A 19,642-nucleotide genomic window follows, 5' to 3' on the forward strand; every position below is an offset into this window, starting at 1 on the left:
CATTACCAAATCTTTCTCTAACCCAGGAGTAAATGATTACAGAATTATCATTTTAAAGTTTAGCCATGGGTAGGCACTGTTTGGACTCTCCCCAAATGTCACTGGATACACTGCAAATGCTTTTGCTTAACGTTACTGCATGACAAGGGGGGGAGGAGTTTGTGTTTTGGTTTAGGGGTGGGTTGGAAATAATATTTTTCACTATTTTCTTGCATTTCTATCCTGTTTAATAAACAGATTAAGCAAGAAAAAAAAAAAGGTTTAGCCATGGGTAAAGTAATGGAATCCTCTGAAAACAGTTGAAAACAGCATGTAATGCTATTTAAACATTTTTGAGTGTGGCTTAGGTGTCCAAATACCAAATATAGATGATGTGTAAATTACATTTATTAAGCGATTTTATATAACATGTCTTACACTCTGAACATGCCAAGAACTCCAAAGAATTTCCACTGTGGTACAGGAAATACTAATCCTCCCAAAATCTCTCTCTCTCTCTCTCTCTCTCTCTCAAAAAAAAAAAAAAACACACACTTAAGTAGGCCTATTACCATAACCTGCTATTATTCACTTCTACCACATCCTTCCACTCAACTCTCTCTTCGTCATTCTCACTCTTTCAACACACCATACAGCACACAGAAACAGTGCATAGACGAGGAAAGTTTGAAAGTTTAATCCACTTTACAGTTACAAATGTTTTAAAAATACAAATCATTGGCATCAATATCGAGCAGTACTCCATTACGAATAATACAGGAAATACCTATGATGCACTGCATCGATACAAGAAATGGCTCAAAACAGCGTATACACGTCTTACAAAAAGGCTAAACAGTATGTATATGCCTATGGTTATACATTTATACAACATACTGTCATTAATATTTTGTTCAAATCAGTTCAAAGAAAACCCTGAAATACAGTGTAAACATTTATTAGAAAGGGAAATTTGAAGCAAATCTCATTTTGGTTTCAAAATGGTCCGTTAGATGCGTTTAGAAACATTTAGAAGGAAAAATGAATAAATCTTCCTTTAGTCTTAAGACTAATAGACTACAATTGGCAAGACATTCATTTTAAGGAGTCGAGCCCTTGAAATCCATTTTGCATATTCACTATTACTAAGGCCAATGATACCAATGTTTGTGTTTGCAGATGTATTTTAGGAGTTGGGAAAATTAGGCTTTTCTTAATATACAAAATGTAAATCCGATATCGTTGCTATCCTGAGTTAAGTTTAAGTTGGTACCTTTTCAGGCTGTGTTCATTTTCAAGATACTGTCAAAAAGACGCTCTGTCCAAAATAAATAAATGCAAACCACGACTTCTGCAGAAAGCGTTCAGAAGCCAGGGAGGTAGCTATCAACTCTTTAATCCTGTGTCAGAAAGAGCAGGAATAATCCAAATCTGCAAAATGGCAAACTATCACACTGCTCTTACTGTGTGCACAGTGCGCACTTATATACTAAACGATGCGTATATAGAATACTGCCCACTGTATCCCAGCTGCATTTTTTTATGCTTTAAATTAAATCGAATGACATTTTTAAATCGGATTATCTAAAGTTATCTCATTTTCACAAAAAATGTAATGAGAAAAGCAAAATTATGATAATCATGTCCTTGTCTGTATAGTTGGTCCCATGTTGCCATTTAGCAAAGAAAAAAACAACAACATAACTGTGATTAAGAATTTTTGAGGTTTACAATGATCTTAAGTTTAACTAATACATTTTTTTTGCACTTTACATTTAACAATAGCATATATTTGTGAGTAAATGCATTTATCTGTGTATTTACAATAATCTTTTTTATGTATGTACATAAATCACCAAACCATGCCTAAATACACATAGCAACATATGCATCTGTACTTACACATTCAACCTTTTAAAACAGCATAACACGTTTGTGTGAGAATGAAGAACGTGTTGTACTGTGTACTACGATTTACCTTGCTAACTGTCTTGATGCTAAACAGGACAATAATTTCAGAGGTTTAGAGAGACTGGACCAATTTATTATCGTGATCAAAAAGTGTGTGTATATCCTTTGCTTCTGACTATATTAATATCGATATGGATAGCAAATTCTCATTTTCACTGTTGCAACTACGATCAGTAGGAAATATCACACAATGTACATAATGCCACCTGTGCAATCAAACATATATTTTTGAAAATGCCACAGCATGTAAAGGGCTACCGCAGAAACATCTGACCAGTTCCACTGAATTTATTCTTTGACCCATCTCATATTGGCATCTTAAATCAATACAGGAAATCTGTGCAAGCGACACTGCAGGCAAAATCACACGACACATCGCCTTTTACTATAAATGGTTTATACTTTTTGAAACTTGAATTTTAATCCGTCTTCACCACACATGTAAGATAAATCCAGAAAGCAGATACAGATATAAAACCAGACATTAACCACCATGTTTTAATCAAATAATTGTTCATTAAAAAAGTTATAGTTTCTTTTTTTTTATTTGCGAGTTATAACTTAATGAATATATATATATATATATATTTTTTTCCAAACTCACATTTCCTTATGTATTGGTAAACAGATCTTTGCACATCTTTAAAAGCCAGTCAGCACCAGAATAAAGAGTTTAACCAATGGTTCTACATACGTTGTGATGATAACCTTCCGGAAATGACAACGGGACTATGAAACTGCTGCTGTCACAAATCAAGCTTGCATGATATCTGTATGTACTTTTACAATACCATTTGATCCAAAGCTTTTGGTATCATTTAAGAATTTAGCACTACATATTAACAGCATAAACACATTTTTTTTTTTTGAATATTCATATTCACTAACAGCAAAACAAAACAAAAAAACTTAGATGTCTTGCAATGCATTATGGAAAACCAGCATCTTCCCACAAACTTGTGAAAAACTTTCTCCACAAACATCTGGAGTTTCCTATTATGTGACTTCTTTTTTTGAAAACAGCTTTTCCATCTAATGTTTTTTTTTTTCCCTGGATGGCAGTGAATGGAAACAAACAAAACAATAAAATTGGAGTCAAGTCACACATTCATGTTGTTTAATAGAGGTTACTTTCATACAGGTTCCAACATTGAAAAGAATCCAAATTGTCAAATATATTTAAATAATTTGGACCACAGCCTCGTAGTGACGCGTCTTCAGTATCCTATAGGTTTTTTCTTGTAAAATGACCATTTAATATATCAAAATTCTCTGATTTCAGTTCCTCCCCTGAGTACTTTTAATGTTGTAATAGAAAGGGGTTTACAAAAAACAAAAGCGTTGCGATATTTACAGGATGGCAGCATTAAACATTAGACATTTACAAAGCGTCCACCGACAGTGCATAGCTTAGAATAGCTGTACATGCCATGTAGGTGAATTTGACGGTAAACAGCAATGTTTTAACACGTACAGCTTCCAACATTCCCAACTGAAAAGATCAAAACATGTTTAAAAAAGTAAAACATTGATACTAAATCCATGAAGGCACCACAGAAAACATTTGAAGCGAGAAAGACGCTCTTAAACATACTGACTGAATGATCTGTTGAGTAGACTTTTAGTGTACCAAATGATGTTAAATGTAAAAAAGACATTTCAAACACAAACTAAAATGTGATTTACAGTTAATCAGCTCCTCTTATGAAAGTACAAAGCAACTGAGATGTGGCAACAACTAATATGTAGAAATTTCTTCGTACCTTTTGAAAAGAAACAATGTTTAACGTTTAAGATGGAGATGTACATTTAAAATGGACAATCTTAGCATAAGCTAATGCCAAAATTCATAATCTCATAAAATGCCATCAAATCTAAAATTTATGTGTATTAAACAAGGCCGCATACCAACAGCCAATGTGGCAAGAACTTGCATTTTAAATTCAGAGAAATGCGCCTGTGGACTTTTAGTTGAGGAAAAGCAAAAAAAATAAAAGTAGACGGTGTTGTTTTTAAAAAATGAGTTAAAACACTGTCCAATCTCTATCCAGCTCCCACAATAGCATATATTACCCATGAAGCGCCTGTGGCAATCTTCTTGTCTCTTTTCGAGCTCTCATTAAACAGAATCCCTCCATTGGAATAGTAGTGACCCCATTCCCACCTGGGTTCTTTACACTGCAGCGCCTCCGAGTGGCAGGATGCTGGAGCTACTCAGTATTCCTGGCCAGACTGGGGGTGTGGCAGGACTCCAGTGGAAAAACAGGACAGTCAGTCATTGGTTACTGCTGGATGATTGACACTCAGACCCGACTAGTAGGATGCACGTGGTAGGTGCAGTTCTGGATGTCATTCCCATCACTCACACCTTCAGAACAGCCACTATTTTCCCTCCGCGGAGCTAAGAAAGAAAGAGAGGGGCGATTAGGCCGCCTTGAGTAACTGACAAAACCAGTCAAGAACATGGCATATTTCACTCTGCTGTTAAAAGATCAGAAATTATAATATGCATAAAGAAAATGAGGTGCCAGCATCCCTGTGACCCTAAAGAGGATACGCAGTTTGGAAAATTAAGACTATTTTGGAACCATTCAAGGGTTACTCCACCCCAAAATTAAACATTTTGTCATTAATCACTTATCCCCATGTCGTTCCAAACTTGTAAAAGCTTAGTTCATCTTCGGAACACAATTTATGATATTTTGGATGAAAACTGGGAGGTTTGACTGTCCCACTGACTGCCAAGTAAATACCACTGTCAAACCCCAGAAAAGTAAATACTTTCTGTATGCAAAGAAAACAAAAATAACGACATTATTCAACAATTCGTCTCCTCCATAGCACTACTTTGGAGAATATCTACTTGATGCAAACAGCGTATGCTGTTCTGTGTCAGCTGCGTCACGCGGATATGGTGTTTTCGTTCAAATCAAAGCGTAAATAAACGTAGAAAACATATCTGTGTGGTGTGGCTGACACATAATGGTGTACGCTTTTGTGTCCAGCAGAGGAGACGAATTGTTAAATAAAGTCGTTATCTTTGTTTTCTTTGCGTACAAAAAGTATTCTCATAGCTTCGTAAAATTTTGCCTGAACCACTGATGGCAGATGAACTATTTTGATGACGTCCTTCATACTTTTCTGGATTTTTTACTTGGCAGTCAATGGGACAGTCACAAACTTCCCGGTTTTCATCCAAAATATCTTAAATTATTAAGAAGAACAAAGCTTTTATGGGTTTGGAACGACATGGGGGTAAGAGATTAATGACAAAAATTTCATTTTGGGGTGGAGTAACTCTTTAAGATTTTATTAGCACATTTAAAAACAAACAAAAAAAAACATCCTCATCACTGTTCCCCGGTCCCGTTTGAAGACAAAGTGTGACCGAGCTTTTGCAAATGCAGCACCTAAGCAGTTTAATGCACTTCCAGTTGCCCACATTGGATACTTTTAAATCTAGATTGAAGACTCATTTATTCTCTTTAGCTTATGGTGTGGCCTGAGATTTGGGGGTATGTTGTTGTTGCTGCTTTATCTAGCACGCTTGTATTTCTATTTTGAGTTTTTATTTATTTGTTGGTATTTTTTATTTTGTTATTTGTTTTATGTTTTGTACAGCACTTTGGTGCAACGCTTCATTTTTTAAAATGTGCTTTATAAATAAATGTGAACTTGAACTTGAATTACTGTATTTAACGTTTACTGATTTAAATGAGGAAAAAACGTCTGGACAGAAGGATTTTTAGTATTCCTCTAATGTAAATAAGACTTTCCACATTATAGTGATTTAAATACATATTTTTTTACATTACAGTAATGAAACTTTAAATTCTATTTTCTTTAATATTGTGAGGTGAAATATGACCTGGCTTGACTAAAAGCTGGTCTAATATTGTAAATATACCGAATGTGTAGACAGTTGTAAGACAGTGTAAATATTTGTTTTGCTTCAGTATGACTGTCAGTTAACGTGGTGTCTGTCTGGATGAAAGGGTGTGCAAAAACACAGTGGTAAATGTAAATGTGATATGTTTAGATACTGACAGCTCTCTTCCTCGTCCCCCTCGGGCAGCAGCATATCCCCATGGCACGGGCTGGGCAGGGTGGTCTGCGTTTGGCCCTCCTGACTGGTTCCCAACTGCAGCCTGCGCATGTGACGAACTACTGCTGTGGCATTAAATGCTTGCTGCGAATGACGGGAAGAGCAAACACGTGGTTAACCTGCAATACTTCATTTATTTTCTCACATGAGGTTCTTTCACACTTAAATATGAAAGGATTTACCTTCCACTTGCTTTTGGCAAAGTTCTTCTTAATTTGGGCACTGACAGATTCATGGATATTCTTATCCAACGCTGTGTCTCCAGCGATCCTGAAGTACAAAACAGACATTCACATTTTCTTAAAAGTTTCCAATGTCTCAACAGTTTGTACAAAAGCAAAATATCCTTTTGAGGAGCCAATCTGCTGTTTTAAAGCCACATTTCATCTAAAACGAAAAGGTGTCATCATCTTTTCCTGCAGTAAGATTTAACTTTCTCCCTACATTTTAAAGGGGTCATCGGATGCAAAGTTCACTTTAACATGTTGTTTGAACATTAATGTGTGTTGGCAGTGTATGTACAAATCTACCCTATAATGATAAAAATCCACCCAGTGGTTTTTAATTAATCTGTAAAAATAATTTCCCTTTTTTAAAATCAAGCCATTCTCCGCTTTTTGTCTGGCGTCTTATCTTAGACCCGCCCTGAATGAGCTGTAACAGTCCGATCACCATTGTTTTGATGCCGGAACAGGGACATAGACAAGAATGGTTCCTAAGCATTTCAGGTTTTGTATTGTTGGATGAAATAATGAACATAGTGGTCGTCATTTACTCCCGACATGTGAGCCGCTTTTTTTTAATAAATCTTTGCGATCGCCTTTCCTAACAACATGCTAGTTAGCAAGTTTAGCGGGTAAACGTGGCTAAAGTAAACAGAGCACGGTTCGTCACTCCACAGGAGAGAGGGGCGGGGTGAGCAGAGCTCATTTGCATTTAAAGGAACATGCAATAAAATTTCTGCAGAGCTGATTCTTTACACTACCATTGAGGAATTTTAACCAAAGTATATTATAGACTTTTCATTAAGACCCTAAAGAATCATATCAACTTGTGGAAAATGGGCATCCGATGACCCCTTTAAGGCATAAGGATATTTATGTTAACTATGTATCAAGAACTGATCAAAATGTAATTCTTCTCCTCAGCCACAGCTTTCAAATGTCACTTCTGCACACTCTTGTGAAAGCCAATGGCATTTGACATCACTGATGACAAGCCTAGCATATTTTAATGTGTATGTGAATATGTGACAGTGAATGAGATCTGAGAGCTGCAGCAGTTTATCAGTGTATATTTTACATTTTTTCTTTTTGGATACGTGTTGTACTTTCTTTTCATCATTTTCCGAGTTTTGCAGCATCCATCTCTTTATTTACTTTCACTGTATGGGAAATAGCAATGTCATTTTTTTTAAAGTTAAATGGGTTTGAAATGACATGATTGCAAAAAAAAAAAAAAATGCTGGAAAGAATTTAGCAAGCTCTAGATTATCTGGAGCTAGGAAACGTAGTCATTGTATTCTTGGAACTGTAGACAGATGTTTGAGAGGTTAAAGGTGATGGTTCATGACGATGTCTGATTGCCTTTTCAAGCAGCCAAACAACAACATTTGGTAACTGTAATAATTACGGCAATAAATATCTGTATGTGTGCTGTAATTGTTTAAATTGCTGTATGGCAGACTACAAAACTCCAATTATAAAAGTGCTATATGTAAAATGTACTGTGTAATTGATCAGAAAGATCGGTCTCAGTGTCTGAACTCATACCATGGGTGCTGAAGAGCCTGTTCACACGTGTAACGCTGGTTGGGATCTTTTTCCATTAAATGCACAATAAAATCTTTGGCTGAGAAAAGAGCACAGTGTGAAAGTTCAAACCATGACATAACTGTTTCCATAATGTCATTAAAAAAACAAATGAACTGTGAGAGAAAGATAGAAAGAAACAAAGAGAAAATAACTTGGCCTCAGTTTCCTGAGCGATTCTCCTGTGAGATTTGCCAGACATAAATGTAAGATTTTCACCGACTCTCCAAATACATTTGACAACCGTAACATTTTGGTGAATGAAAGAACGGAACCTGAGTTTTATCAGCAATAAATCTCATTGAACTTATGAAAATTCACAGAAACATTACAAAGTGACTGCCTTACCTGAGTCAGAGATATCGTCCCAGTACGGCGAATCGAACTCATACTCTGCCTTCAGGATCTGCTCAAAGAGCTTGGCATCATTCTCATCGTAAAATGGTGGATAGCCACATAAACTGAGAAGAGAAAAACAGATACATTTTTGGGATGAATTCAGTTTAGGTAAAATATTAGGAAATTTAAATGAAGCAGAGGGAGAGAAAGCAAAAGATGTAGAGGTACACATGTACAAGTAAGACTCACAGAATGTAAGCGATGACCCCGATTGACCAGCAGTCCACTGCTTTACTGTACGGCTTCTGTGCCAGAACCTCAGGTGCTGAAGATCACAGTAAACGGGATCATTTTGATTCATCAAAAATGTAATTGATAATTTCAGCTCTTTCTAGTGTGTACTAAACAACCCTAACTAAAAACTGTACAACTGACAATTTAACCTGATAATTTGGTGTGATTAATCATGCCTTGACCCAATCAAAATTATTCAACCCCCTTGACCTGCTAGACATTTTGCTGCAGAGAACAACATTTTGTGAAAACAGTTCAACAAAGGCATCAGCACACTAAGGAAAGTTTATTAATACACATTTGAGTAATTCTGAGAATGTAAGTTGATAAATAATGGTCAATAAATCAAATTGGCTCTGACGTTCGTGTTGAAAATTCTTCAACCCCCAAAAGTAAAATTTGGTGCTTTCTTCTTTTATTCTTTAAAACCACCAATAAATGATGCTTGGAAGTGCTTAGACGCTTCTGTCACGTCTCTACTGCAATCTTGGTCCGTTCCTCATCTGTGAAAGCTTTCAGATCACTGATAAGCTTTAGTTTCACTGTGCCATTGCTTTCTTCAAATTTGGAAACTCCAAACATTTTCAACGAGAAATAAATCTGGAGACTGAACAGGCCACTCAAAACATTCTATGACTGATCCCTGGGATCATTTACAACCGCATTTTGGAAGTTCAAAATCAGGGCACCATATCAGTCCATTACATGGAGAAAAATACTCAAATGTTTTCCTCAAAAAACATAATTTCTTTATGACTGAAAAAAGAAAGACATGAACATCTTGGATGACAAGGGCATGAGTACATTATCTGTAAATTGTTTTTCTGGAAGTGGACTTCTCCTTTAAGTAGATTTGGATATATACTTTGGGATGACTGTCCTACAGGAAAGTCCATTGATCATTAGCTTCAGTCTTTGCACCAAAGGCATCAAAATTCTTGCTAAAATACTTCAAAGAATCCATGAGATCCTTGATACGGTCATGGTTTCCCCTTCTTGCTACAGTAAAACAAGCTAATTCTGTTTTTTTTTTTTTTTTTAAGAGTTTCTAATGGCTTAATTGTGTTTTAAGACAACTGTGTTTCCTACCATAAAAATAAGTGACCTAAAACGGCAGCGTTGAATAATTATGACAAATCCTATAACTCAAAAACATTACATCATATATTGACATAATCACTTTAATATGCCATTAAATGGTTATAGATCCAATATTTATAAAGTCTTGGATCTTCAGAACAGCTTGTATATGTAAAGTCCAACAGTTTCTGGGGGGTTGAATAATTTCGATTGCAACTTTAAATTAGCAGGGAGAATTGAGGTACCTCCTTAAAAACAATTAATTAATTGGTATATCAGTTTGTTAATGTGATAAAAATCAATAAACATTAAACTGTTCATTAATTAATTAATAACTAAGTTATTTATCAACTCACAGCCTTGGTTTGGGCTGGAAACCCAAAGGCAGTAAACTCAAACTCAAGAAAGGATCATCATCAAATAATAGAATTAATGGTAACAAATTCCAGAGGCCTCAAAAGTGTGACAAAAATAATATAATATTCAGGGGTTATCCCTGTCCTTACAACTATGCAAATTCTAATATTGAAGAGAAAGCTGGGACTAGTTAAGATGAGAATACTAGCTGTAGATACAATAAGTTGCTTGCTCTTCTGTTTTTAGCCATCCATGTATAAGTGGCAAAGATACCCACACACAAGCTTCACTTTTTCTCTCTTTTTCTGTACAAATAACTCACATCTAATCTCTCTGACACACATACAGGATATTCTTCAGAATTGGGTACCCAAGGAACCAATTTCAACCAGTCATTTCTAAAGCTTTAGCTAGTGTACACATGAAAACATTCTAAGAGATAATGACAAGACATGAGGGTAAACAGATGAAGAACGTTAGTCATAAAAGACTGATGCTAGATCGTGTTTACACCTGGATTTGAATCACATGTCAGACAGAGCACTTCCATGATATTCTTAGTTGGTTTACGTGTATTACCCTCTTCAGTTCAGTTGAACAGTGTTCAAATCCTGAGGCTGAGGTTTCAAACAGATACAGTACTTTTGCATTGTACATACGGAGGTGTGTCTTACCTACATATCCAGGCGTGCCACACGCTGTGCTCATCACACTACCCGAACCCTCGATCTTTGACAGGCCAAAATCACTGATCATGATTTTGGAGTCTTCATCCATACTGTAGTACAGCAGGTTCTCTGGCTGTGTTAGAAACAGAGACACAAACTGGTCATTAACCCTTGTGTGTGTGGAAGATATACAACCACAAAAGGACTTTACTGTCACACTTGGTTAGTTGACAAAACATACTCATGCATTCAAGAATCACATATAAACAAACTCTGCATAAAGACTGACGAAACTCGCATTGATTGTAATGCTTAAATTGGGTTGGTCCTCAAACTCACATCTCCCATATGAGAACCAGGGCTCAGCGTGATTAAGTCGGCCGCTAGGTCACGGCACTGACCTAAATGATGATTCTTAACATAAAGTGCAGTGCAACTCCTCACCTTGACTTTATTCTAAAGTTTAAAATGGGACTGGAGCCATTGATTGATCCATTTACCTAGAACTACTTTCCTGGTCTCTGGAGGCAAAGACCCAACTATTAATATCAAGAGCACCATCAAGGACTCCTGAATGAAATGATTAAGCTCTGTGGATCGGCGGAAAAGATTTCACACTTTCATAACAGATTTCTGACACTCTTCGGCTGAAAACAGCTCCTTTAATCTGCTTCATCGGACCTGTTTATCTCCAGACCGACTGCCGTCTCACCTTCAGGTCTCTGTGCACGATGCCCATGTCATGCAGGTACTTCACAGCGTCCAGGATCTGCTGGATGAGCTTACTGGCGTCTTTCTCCGTGTAAAATCCTTTTTCCACAATCCTGTCAAAGAGTTCGCCACCAGACACTCTGCCAATGGAAAAACAGAGAGATGCTTGCAAAGCTGTTTTTGGTTTCTGTGTCTTTCACACACACCGACGCACACGCTCATTCCCTCTTGTTTTTTTTACTGTAGACAGACTGGCGCACAGCAGGATCACAGCAGAACCACATGGTGACGCTGTACTGCATCACAACCACCAGATGATGCTGTTTTACTCTTTTTATCTTCAAAGACTGAGTAGTTGCTCACTCTTTCACAGGTCTCGTCGTGGTTAAGTAAACTTCAAAGATGACTCCTTTTAATTCTGCAGTAGCAATCTGATTTCATTCCTCAGAAGTGGTTACAGTACCTACGCTATATACATATCAACAGATGAACAATTATTGTCATGCACTGAATGTCATGGTAATATCAAGGAGTTTGGACATAGTAAGACTAGTGGTGCCACTATAGCAGTGGTACTTTTTTTAAGGGTGTTCTAATAAAAAAAAAAAAAAAGACAAATGTGACAAAATGTATGATCTGTTAGGATAAGACGATATTTGGCCAAGATACAACTATTTAAAAATCTGGAATCTGAGGGTGCAAAAAAAAAAAAAAAAATCTAAATATTGGGAAAATCACCTTTAAAGTTGTCCAAATGAAGTTCTTAGCAATGTATATTACTAATCAAAAAATAATTTTTGATATATTTACAGTAGGGAATTTACAAAATGTCTTCATGGAACATGACCTTTACTTAATATCCTAATGATTAAAAGAAAAATCGATAATTTTGACCCATACAATGCATTTTTGGCTATTGCTAGAAATTCACCCGTGCTACTTAAGACTGGTTTTGTGGCCCAGGGTCACATATATGAGTGAAATTTATGTATGTCAAAAAACATACAAATAAGTCATAGCTCACATAAAAAAAAAAGTATTTTGCATGCAGAAACTGTATTTAATTGTCTCTCCCAATGATCATTTCTGTAATGAAAAAAAAAAAAAAAAAAAAAACAAAAAAAAAGAAATAATTCTTAATATTGTACTGTGTGCAAATTATTATATATTTTTATATTGTAAAGTACATTTTTGCAGTACAATTGTTACACGTGATGATAGTATTTGTTGTATTTATTATGCATATAATTTATGCTTACTCCAATGAAAAAAATGCTGTACTATAGTAATAACTGGTGAGAGTTTGTGGGAAATGTGCTTAATTCTCATGAAAATGTATGCCACAATGTAATCAATATTATTAGTCCTAAAAAAAAGCTTATTTTATTAAAGCAGAATATATATGTGACATATATGTGTGAGTATATATATGTGAAGTATCACGGGTATATTTGTAGCAATAGCCAAAAATACATTGTATGGGTCAAAATGATCAATTATTATTATTATTTATTTATTTTATTTTATTTTTTTTTCATTAGGATATTAAGTAAAGATCATGTTCCATGAAGATATTTTGTACACTTCCCAATGTAAATATATCAGAACTTAATTTTTGATTAGTAACATGCATTGCTAAGAACTTCATTTGGACAACTTTAAAGGTGATTTTCTCAATATTTAGATTTTTTGTTGTATCTTGGCCAAATATTGTCCTATCCTAACAATTTGGTTTATTTATTCAGCTTTCAGATGATGCATAAATCTCAATTTCGAGAAATTGACACTTAAAACTATTTTTTTGGTCCAGGGTCACATATTTGGGGTAAAATATCATCTGGCCATTCCTGTGACATTTACCTTTATTATACCTTTATTACCTATATTAGTTGGTGGACAAGACAAGCTGTTTATGTGTATTTCCCCTTAACTTCTCAACACAAACAGTGTGGTTACAGTGAAACTTCATTTAGCAGTGACTGTGTTTTGTCTGTTCGCATGTGTAGGATGAAGGGAACGCTGAGGGTGGGATTTCATAGTCTGTGGTATTTGAAGCATCAAGACTGTGGGTGCTAACTCACACTCACACACACACACACACACACACACACACACACACATGCATGCATGCAAAGTTAATCTCTCGCTGAGTTGAAAGCCCCGGCAAGCTTGGAGTCCTGCTGTCTGCATGCAGAGCTGCCATCACCCGGAAAATACGACAATGAACATCTCTCTCGCTTCCCTTTCTGTCATTCTGTCGCTCTTGATCTCTCTGTTAACACAGCTGTTGTGGAAAGCGACCCTTTGCTGTGTTTCTCTCTCCATCGTTTGTCACCCGTGATATAATCCGTCTCTCTTCTGTACATATACGCGACTAACTCTCTCTCTACTGACATTTCAGATGGTAGGTGTGAAGACGCAGGTGTGAGCATATTTTCCCAGCTCTGCTCAGTGGGCTTATGCGCCTGTGTGTGTGGTTGTTTAGCCTTTTCCTTGATTTCTCAGCGGAAAAGACAATAGCGAGGCTCTCCGGCACATAAGTAATTAAAAGAGGTTGACACTATGAGGGGGCGAGGCAGAGCCGAGGGGGGTGACACACACGGTCATGCATTACCTGCTCCTCTGTAGCTCTGTGGGGCCTGTTAGAAAGACACATGATAGCTTCTAGTATTGTCATGTGTGTCTCCTGTGGGGATCGTCTGGGCTGAAGATGAAACGGTGTCATTTTTCTCCAATTTACAGCTTAACATGGAGAAGCAACTATAAGTAAATCAACTGTAAGAGACCAATAGCCTCTGAGACATTTTCAAAACAATGCCTTTGTTTGAGCATCCAGACCAGGGGTGCGTTTCCCAAAAGCATAGTTGGCAAACTACGATCTCAAGTTGTCTCACTGCCAACATAGTTTAATTGTTTAGTGTTTCCTGAAACCATACTTCTCACGAATATTCGCTTATTTGTGTTGATAGGACTACAGCTTTACACATATACATATATCATTCAGCTCCATATATCATACAAGTTTCATTTTGTCTTTTATTGAATGAAACCCTGGTTTTTGAAGAATGCACATATGATTCTAAGTGCTCTAGAACTGTATGATGTCAATCAAACATCTGAAACTAATGCAAAACAATGGAGACCAAATTAGTAAAGTCATCTTTAAAGGCTTTCAACATTATCTGCAGCAATACTCTGACATTTTCGATCTTGAAGCAATCAAGAAACAGAAGTTATTACTTTACCATCTGTTGAGCCAATGTGGTTCAAAGTTTGACAGAAGTTTCTACAGTTTCAGGAAACAGTAATGACTTACTTAACTTGTTAACTTCGCCAACAAAGCATTATTGTTAGCTTAGTCAAGCTGTGTTGTTGTACGGAAAACACACCACAACCAGACACAGCAACTCACACAGTGCGTTTGGGACAGGAATTATTTGTTTATTCAACCAATGGCAGATTGGGCGGAGAGTTCAATAAAAACGGTTTGAAAATCACTGTTTTCACAGTTCTTTTTAGTGACGGCCACTGGCGTTGAAATTTCACGTGTCACCCTTAAACACTCTGTCATTCTTTAAACTGATCACCCCTCTGCTAGTATTTACCCATATATGGTCATTTTGCTTTTTCTCTGTGTGGTCTATCAGTAGATCTTGAGTCCAGACACTTTTCTGCTCTGTTACTTTAACTCGCTCTTGGCATGCTGCTTTGGAGATGACGGTAATTTCCAAAAACCTACTGAACCCCTTGTGAAGAAGATGTGCACTTTAGAATACTGTTAAAAAAAAGTACTTATTACAGAAATTATATACTTTAAAATACTATAATTAAGTGTGAACTGACATTAATGTTCACATTAATGTCAGACACTTAATTGCAAATTATTAATGATTAAATTAACCCTTATTATACTTTAATATTAACTGCAAAAAGTTTAACTTAAGGGTCATTCTATAATTGTGGGTACATCTCATGTTGGTGAAGTATATTTTTAATACATTGTCATCAATATAAAGCTCCGATGCTTAATTCTCTAGTACACAATTATATTTTTCCTAATCACACTACTATATGTTAAAAAAAGTCATATATTTTGTTCAAAAATGATGTTCATATCACATACAACCTAGGTATTTAGCTGTCCGATTTGGTAAAGTTTTAAAATTTTACTCTGCATTTAAGCATGAAAATGACCTCAAATATAAATTTCATAGTTTTGCCTTCGGTTAGATTAGGTTATGAAGAAATTTGGGTGTGTAAGTGTTTATCAAGATACAACTTGTTTTATTTGTGTCAGAAAAACCATTGTCAACTAAGTTACCCACTAGAAAACTTCCCTCAAAAAGGAATGGTTTGTCCCATTCTCGCATAATTTGCACAGTATGATGATATTTTGTTTAGAAGTACATGGATGAAACACTAGAAGTTCTGTTCTCTCTCTTTCCCCTAATATTGGTTAAACTAGCAAACCTGTGTCAAGAGTGGATTAACTGACTGTCAACAGTGTTACACAAATATTATTGCTGCAAATTTTTGTTTTGTTTATGAAAATATATTTCTAAACATACCCTATGCTCAGTAGATCTAGGCTGTCATGTTGAGTACAGGCCCAAAACACTAAAAAATGTCAACTGTGTTACCTAGTAAAGATAACATGGCGGACAGTAGCAAACGTCCACATCTTTATTAATACAGCACCTTATACAATATAGAATGATTCAAAGAAGCTATGTAAGGTCATGTGTTTTCTTCACATTGTCAAATTCTAAATGTACCCCAAATTATAGAATGACGCTTAAAAGTGCTTAAGAGTAGAGCTTAAAAGTTTTTGACCCATTTAAGTAGGTATTAAGTAGCAGAATTTCATATTTACTTCTGTTGTCTTTGGAATATGGTTAAAGTGCACTGTTGAATGTACTGACAAGCATTTATGGAAACTATATTTTAGTTTAATGTTATTTGTAAACACATTTGTAAAGATGACGTCGCAACCTACTACATTTAAAATACATTAACTTTAAAAGCAATATCAAATAGCACGTACTACAGTTAAAATATAAACTTTACAATAAAAATAGAATTTACATTACATGTGTTTTGTATGTTAGTGTAATATAAGTGCACGGTGTTAAAACATGACAAATGCTATTATAGCGCTTCCTCTGGCTGAGAACGCAACGCATTCTTACATTGTGTTATGGATGAATTTTGACATATTTTAGAACACAATGAAAGTGCTTGCATTCATGTACTTAGAGAATGTTCTGGATCTAAATGACCGCATTTAAGCATGGTAGCAATAATAATAACTGCAATAATGCCTTTGCATTTTTATTTGAGAAGTTGTATACAAATGCTCTAAAATTTAGCCTTTGGCTTGCAAATGAGATCTTTAGAGATTCATTCTCCATAAAAACTGCACCATATCTAAACTTGGAGAGCCTTTAAGTCACGGAAACGAATGAGTTTCAGATAAGGAGCTAAAAACGGCAACCGGCGCATGGCAGCTGCACTAGATAATAGCCGAATTGTTTGGAGGTCGGCTCACATGCTCCGCATGGAAAGCAAGAAAATATGGGACGATAGTAAAGTTCAAATGAATGATCAATTTACTCACAGTTGCATGACAAGGTAGAGGTGTGATTTACTCTCAAAGATGTCCTCCAAGGAAACTATGTTGGCATGTTTGATCCTAAAAAAGAGAGGGAGAAAGCACATGTTAACCTAAACCCAGCTTTGCTGGTGCTTTAGAAATGACCAATATGAAAGAGAGAAATATTTCCAGAATTCAATGTGCATTGAAAGAGACATGAGTTATGTAGTCAAGGCAAATATTTTTGTAAAATTCACCTGAAAAATGTTAATTAACTGAATTCATAGCACTAAAATCATGTTGAACTGCATACGGTTTCCCAATTGTTCCCAAAAGTAGTGTTTGGGGTAAAACAACATTGTCACAAACGCTGCCAACCGAGAAAAAAAATTGCATTGAACCTGAAATATTCCTCGAAGGCACGGAACGGACGCCGCAGGCAAAATTATTTGGGTGGAACCAAAAGTGTCACAGAGAGTTATAATTAGTGTTTGTGTTACTGCAGCTTCACAGCTCATACTAACAGCTTTAATCAGAGATCTGATCTGATACCAGATCTCCACTCGTCCAGACGAATCTCTGCCACAGCGTTCTAGACCGTTAAACTGACCCAGAGATGCTTCATAAATATTTACCAAGAGGATCTGGAATCAGATTTCACGTTGCCTATAGCCAGAGAGGCAACGTAAATACGAAACCAGGGCTGAGCGCATTGACTGCTGAGGAAGAGAACGAGAGGAAAACCAGACAGAGGAGGAGGGAGACAGCTTTCATTTGGTTCCATCAAATGTCTCATGCCTATTACAACCATACTGTAAGACATGTTACTAACAACAACATAATGTGACATTTCCAGAGCAGCTGGCACAGCGAGGCACTCGTAGCAAGAAGGCAACGGGCAAAACATCTCAGAAAGTGTTCCATCTTTAATTTAATCAGCGGCTTTCAATGGTCCCGTAAGGTTTTTCCCTATCCATTTTCTTTTCCATGGGGACTTCAAAACACTCTTTAAATAAAAAGTTCAAAGCCATCGACCAAAACTTCCAACTCTAAGATGAATCACAATATTACAACTTATTTTAAGCAAAACAGTATTTGAAAATTAGATTAGACAAAACGTTTCTTTTATTAGGGAATAACTCAACTGCTCATTGCGAATGATGTAATTTCAGAATGACCATAAAATATACAACTCAAGACTTATTGGGCCTCATTCATGAGACATGAGCAGAACAAAGTTTTGTGTAAATCATTCATAAAGCCGCTCTGACGTAAACTTTTGAATTCATGAAAATGTTTATATTTTTAAAATGTTAGTTGGTACGAAAGAAATGTACACCTGCTCCCTACGTGTAAATGGTCATAAAACATTCTGTGTTCTTTTTACCAAAATGATGACAGAATTTTGATGCACTGCCATGGAGAAGTCAACATTACTGGTTAATGCTTTTTTTATATTTAGTGTCCCGTGTTCGAATCCCGACTCGAGGACCTTACTCGATCCTGCCCCCATCTCTCTCTCCCACTTTGCTTCCTGTCACTTCTGATCTGTCCTGTCTTAATAAAAAAAATGCCATGCCAAAAAATAAATCTTTAAAAAAAACGAGATACTGGTGGATATATTCCAAATCATAGCAGCTGGAAAAACCCTGTGCCACCAAAGCGTTTTCAAGCGCCACCAGCTGGTCATTTTAAGAAGAGCACCTGACATTTTTTCAGCTGGCTAAAAACTCTTTGGTGGACACACGTTATTGAATATTTATTATTAGGCATATGTCTTATTAGTCTTTTTTTCATTTATGCGATATACTAAAGCCAAACCCGAGAAAGTAGACCAGAATATTCCACTGCGTTCCTCGACACGCAATTTGCGTAGCTTTAATTCATTGGCAGGGATTATGTTATTTGTGAATGAGCACGCATAAGCACCCTATTTACCAATGATTGGAATTCATTAACATACATGTTTAACTATCAAATCTGACTTTTAAGAAGTGTTCCAGAGGACCGTTTTTGGGAAGGTTTGTTTCATGCGCAAATTACTCAGAATTTACTCATATATTTACATGAGTTTCATGAATGAGACCCATTGATTTTAAGGATTTTTTAAAAATGTAGCCCGGAGTGCTCAAATATATAGGCCAATATTTTGTCGAGACTGCAAGAGATGCATCATTTAACTCAATTATATAGCTGCATGTTTCATTGTTGAACATTTTGTTATACACACAAGAAACTCCAATAAATTCAACAATAATTCAACAGTCCAAGGTCAATTACACCTTCTATGGCCTACATATTTCACGTTAACCAAAACAAATTCATTTCCATATTGTTAAACATTACACAACAGTAAAATAAACAGTCGCTAAATACAGGGAATGCAGTCTGATTTTTATGATTTCATTAATTTAAATGCATAACTACACCAACTTTATAATAAAGACATTTATAATGTTACAAAAGATTTCTGTTTTAAATAAGCATTTTCACAAAAATATTGGACTTTTTTAACACTGATCATAATCAGACATGTTTCTTTAGCAGCAAATCAGCATATCAGAATGTTGACACTGAATGTCACGAAACATTGTGACATTACAAAATACAAAAAAAAAAAAAAAAAAGTAGTTTAAAATATATATTCAAATATAAAGCAGCTATTTAAAATTGAAATGATATTTCACAATATTATTGTTTTTACTGTATTTTTGTTCAAATGCCAGTCTTGGTG

At 35.9% G+C, this 19,642-nt stretch overlaps 1 protein-coding gene across 2 annotated transcripts in view; it reads right to left on the minus strand.

Moving 5' to 3' along the window:
• Positions 1 to 661: 661 nt before the first annotated feature.
• camk1b (calcium/calmodulin-dependent protein kinase Ib) overlaps positions 662 to 19,642 on the minus strand; it is a 56,692-nt gene continuing 37,711 nt past the window's right edge. For both annotated transcript variants that reach the window (XM_051122495.1, XM_051122494.1), the window contains exons 4-12: positions 16,933 to 17,007; positions 11,317 to 11,455; positions 10,611 to 10,737; positions 8,455 to 8,530; positions 8,215 to 8,327; positions 7,828 to 7,906; positions 6,238 to 6,325; positions 5,998 to 6,139; positions 662 to 4,351 (exon numbers count right to left, since the gene is read on the minus strand). In XM_051122495.1, the coding sequence (XP_050978452.1) occupies positions 4,254 to 4,351; positions 5,998 to 6,139; positions 6,238 to 6,325; positions 7,828 to 7,906; positions 8,215 to 8,327; positions 8,455 to 8,530; positions 10,611 to 10,737; positions 11,317 to 11,455; positions 16,933 to 17,007 (937 nt within the window). In that variant the 3' untranslated portion in view covers positions 662 to 4,253. The remainder of the gene's footprint in view (positions 4,352 to 5,997; positions 6,140 to 6,237; positions 6,326 to 7,827; positions 7,907 to 8,214; positions 8,328 to 8,454; positions 8,531 to 10,610; positions 10,738 to 11,316; positions 11,456 to 16,932; positions 17,008 to 19,642) is intronic.

Source organism: Labeo rohita, chromosome 11 (assembly GCF_022985175.1).
Source record: "Labeo rohita strain BAU-BD-2019 chromosome 11, IGBB_LRoh.1.0, whole genome shotgun sequence".
Lineage (NCBI taxonomy): Eukaryota > Metazoa > Chordata > Actinopteri > Cypriniformes > Cyprinidae > Labeo > Labeo rohita.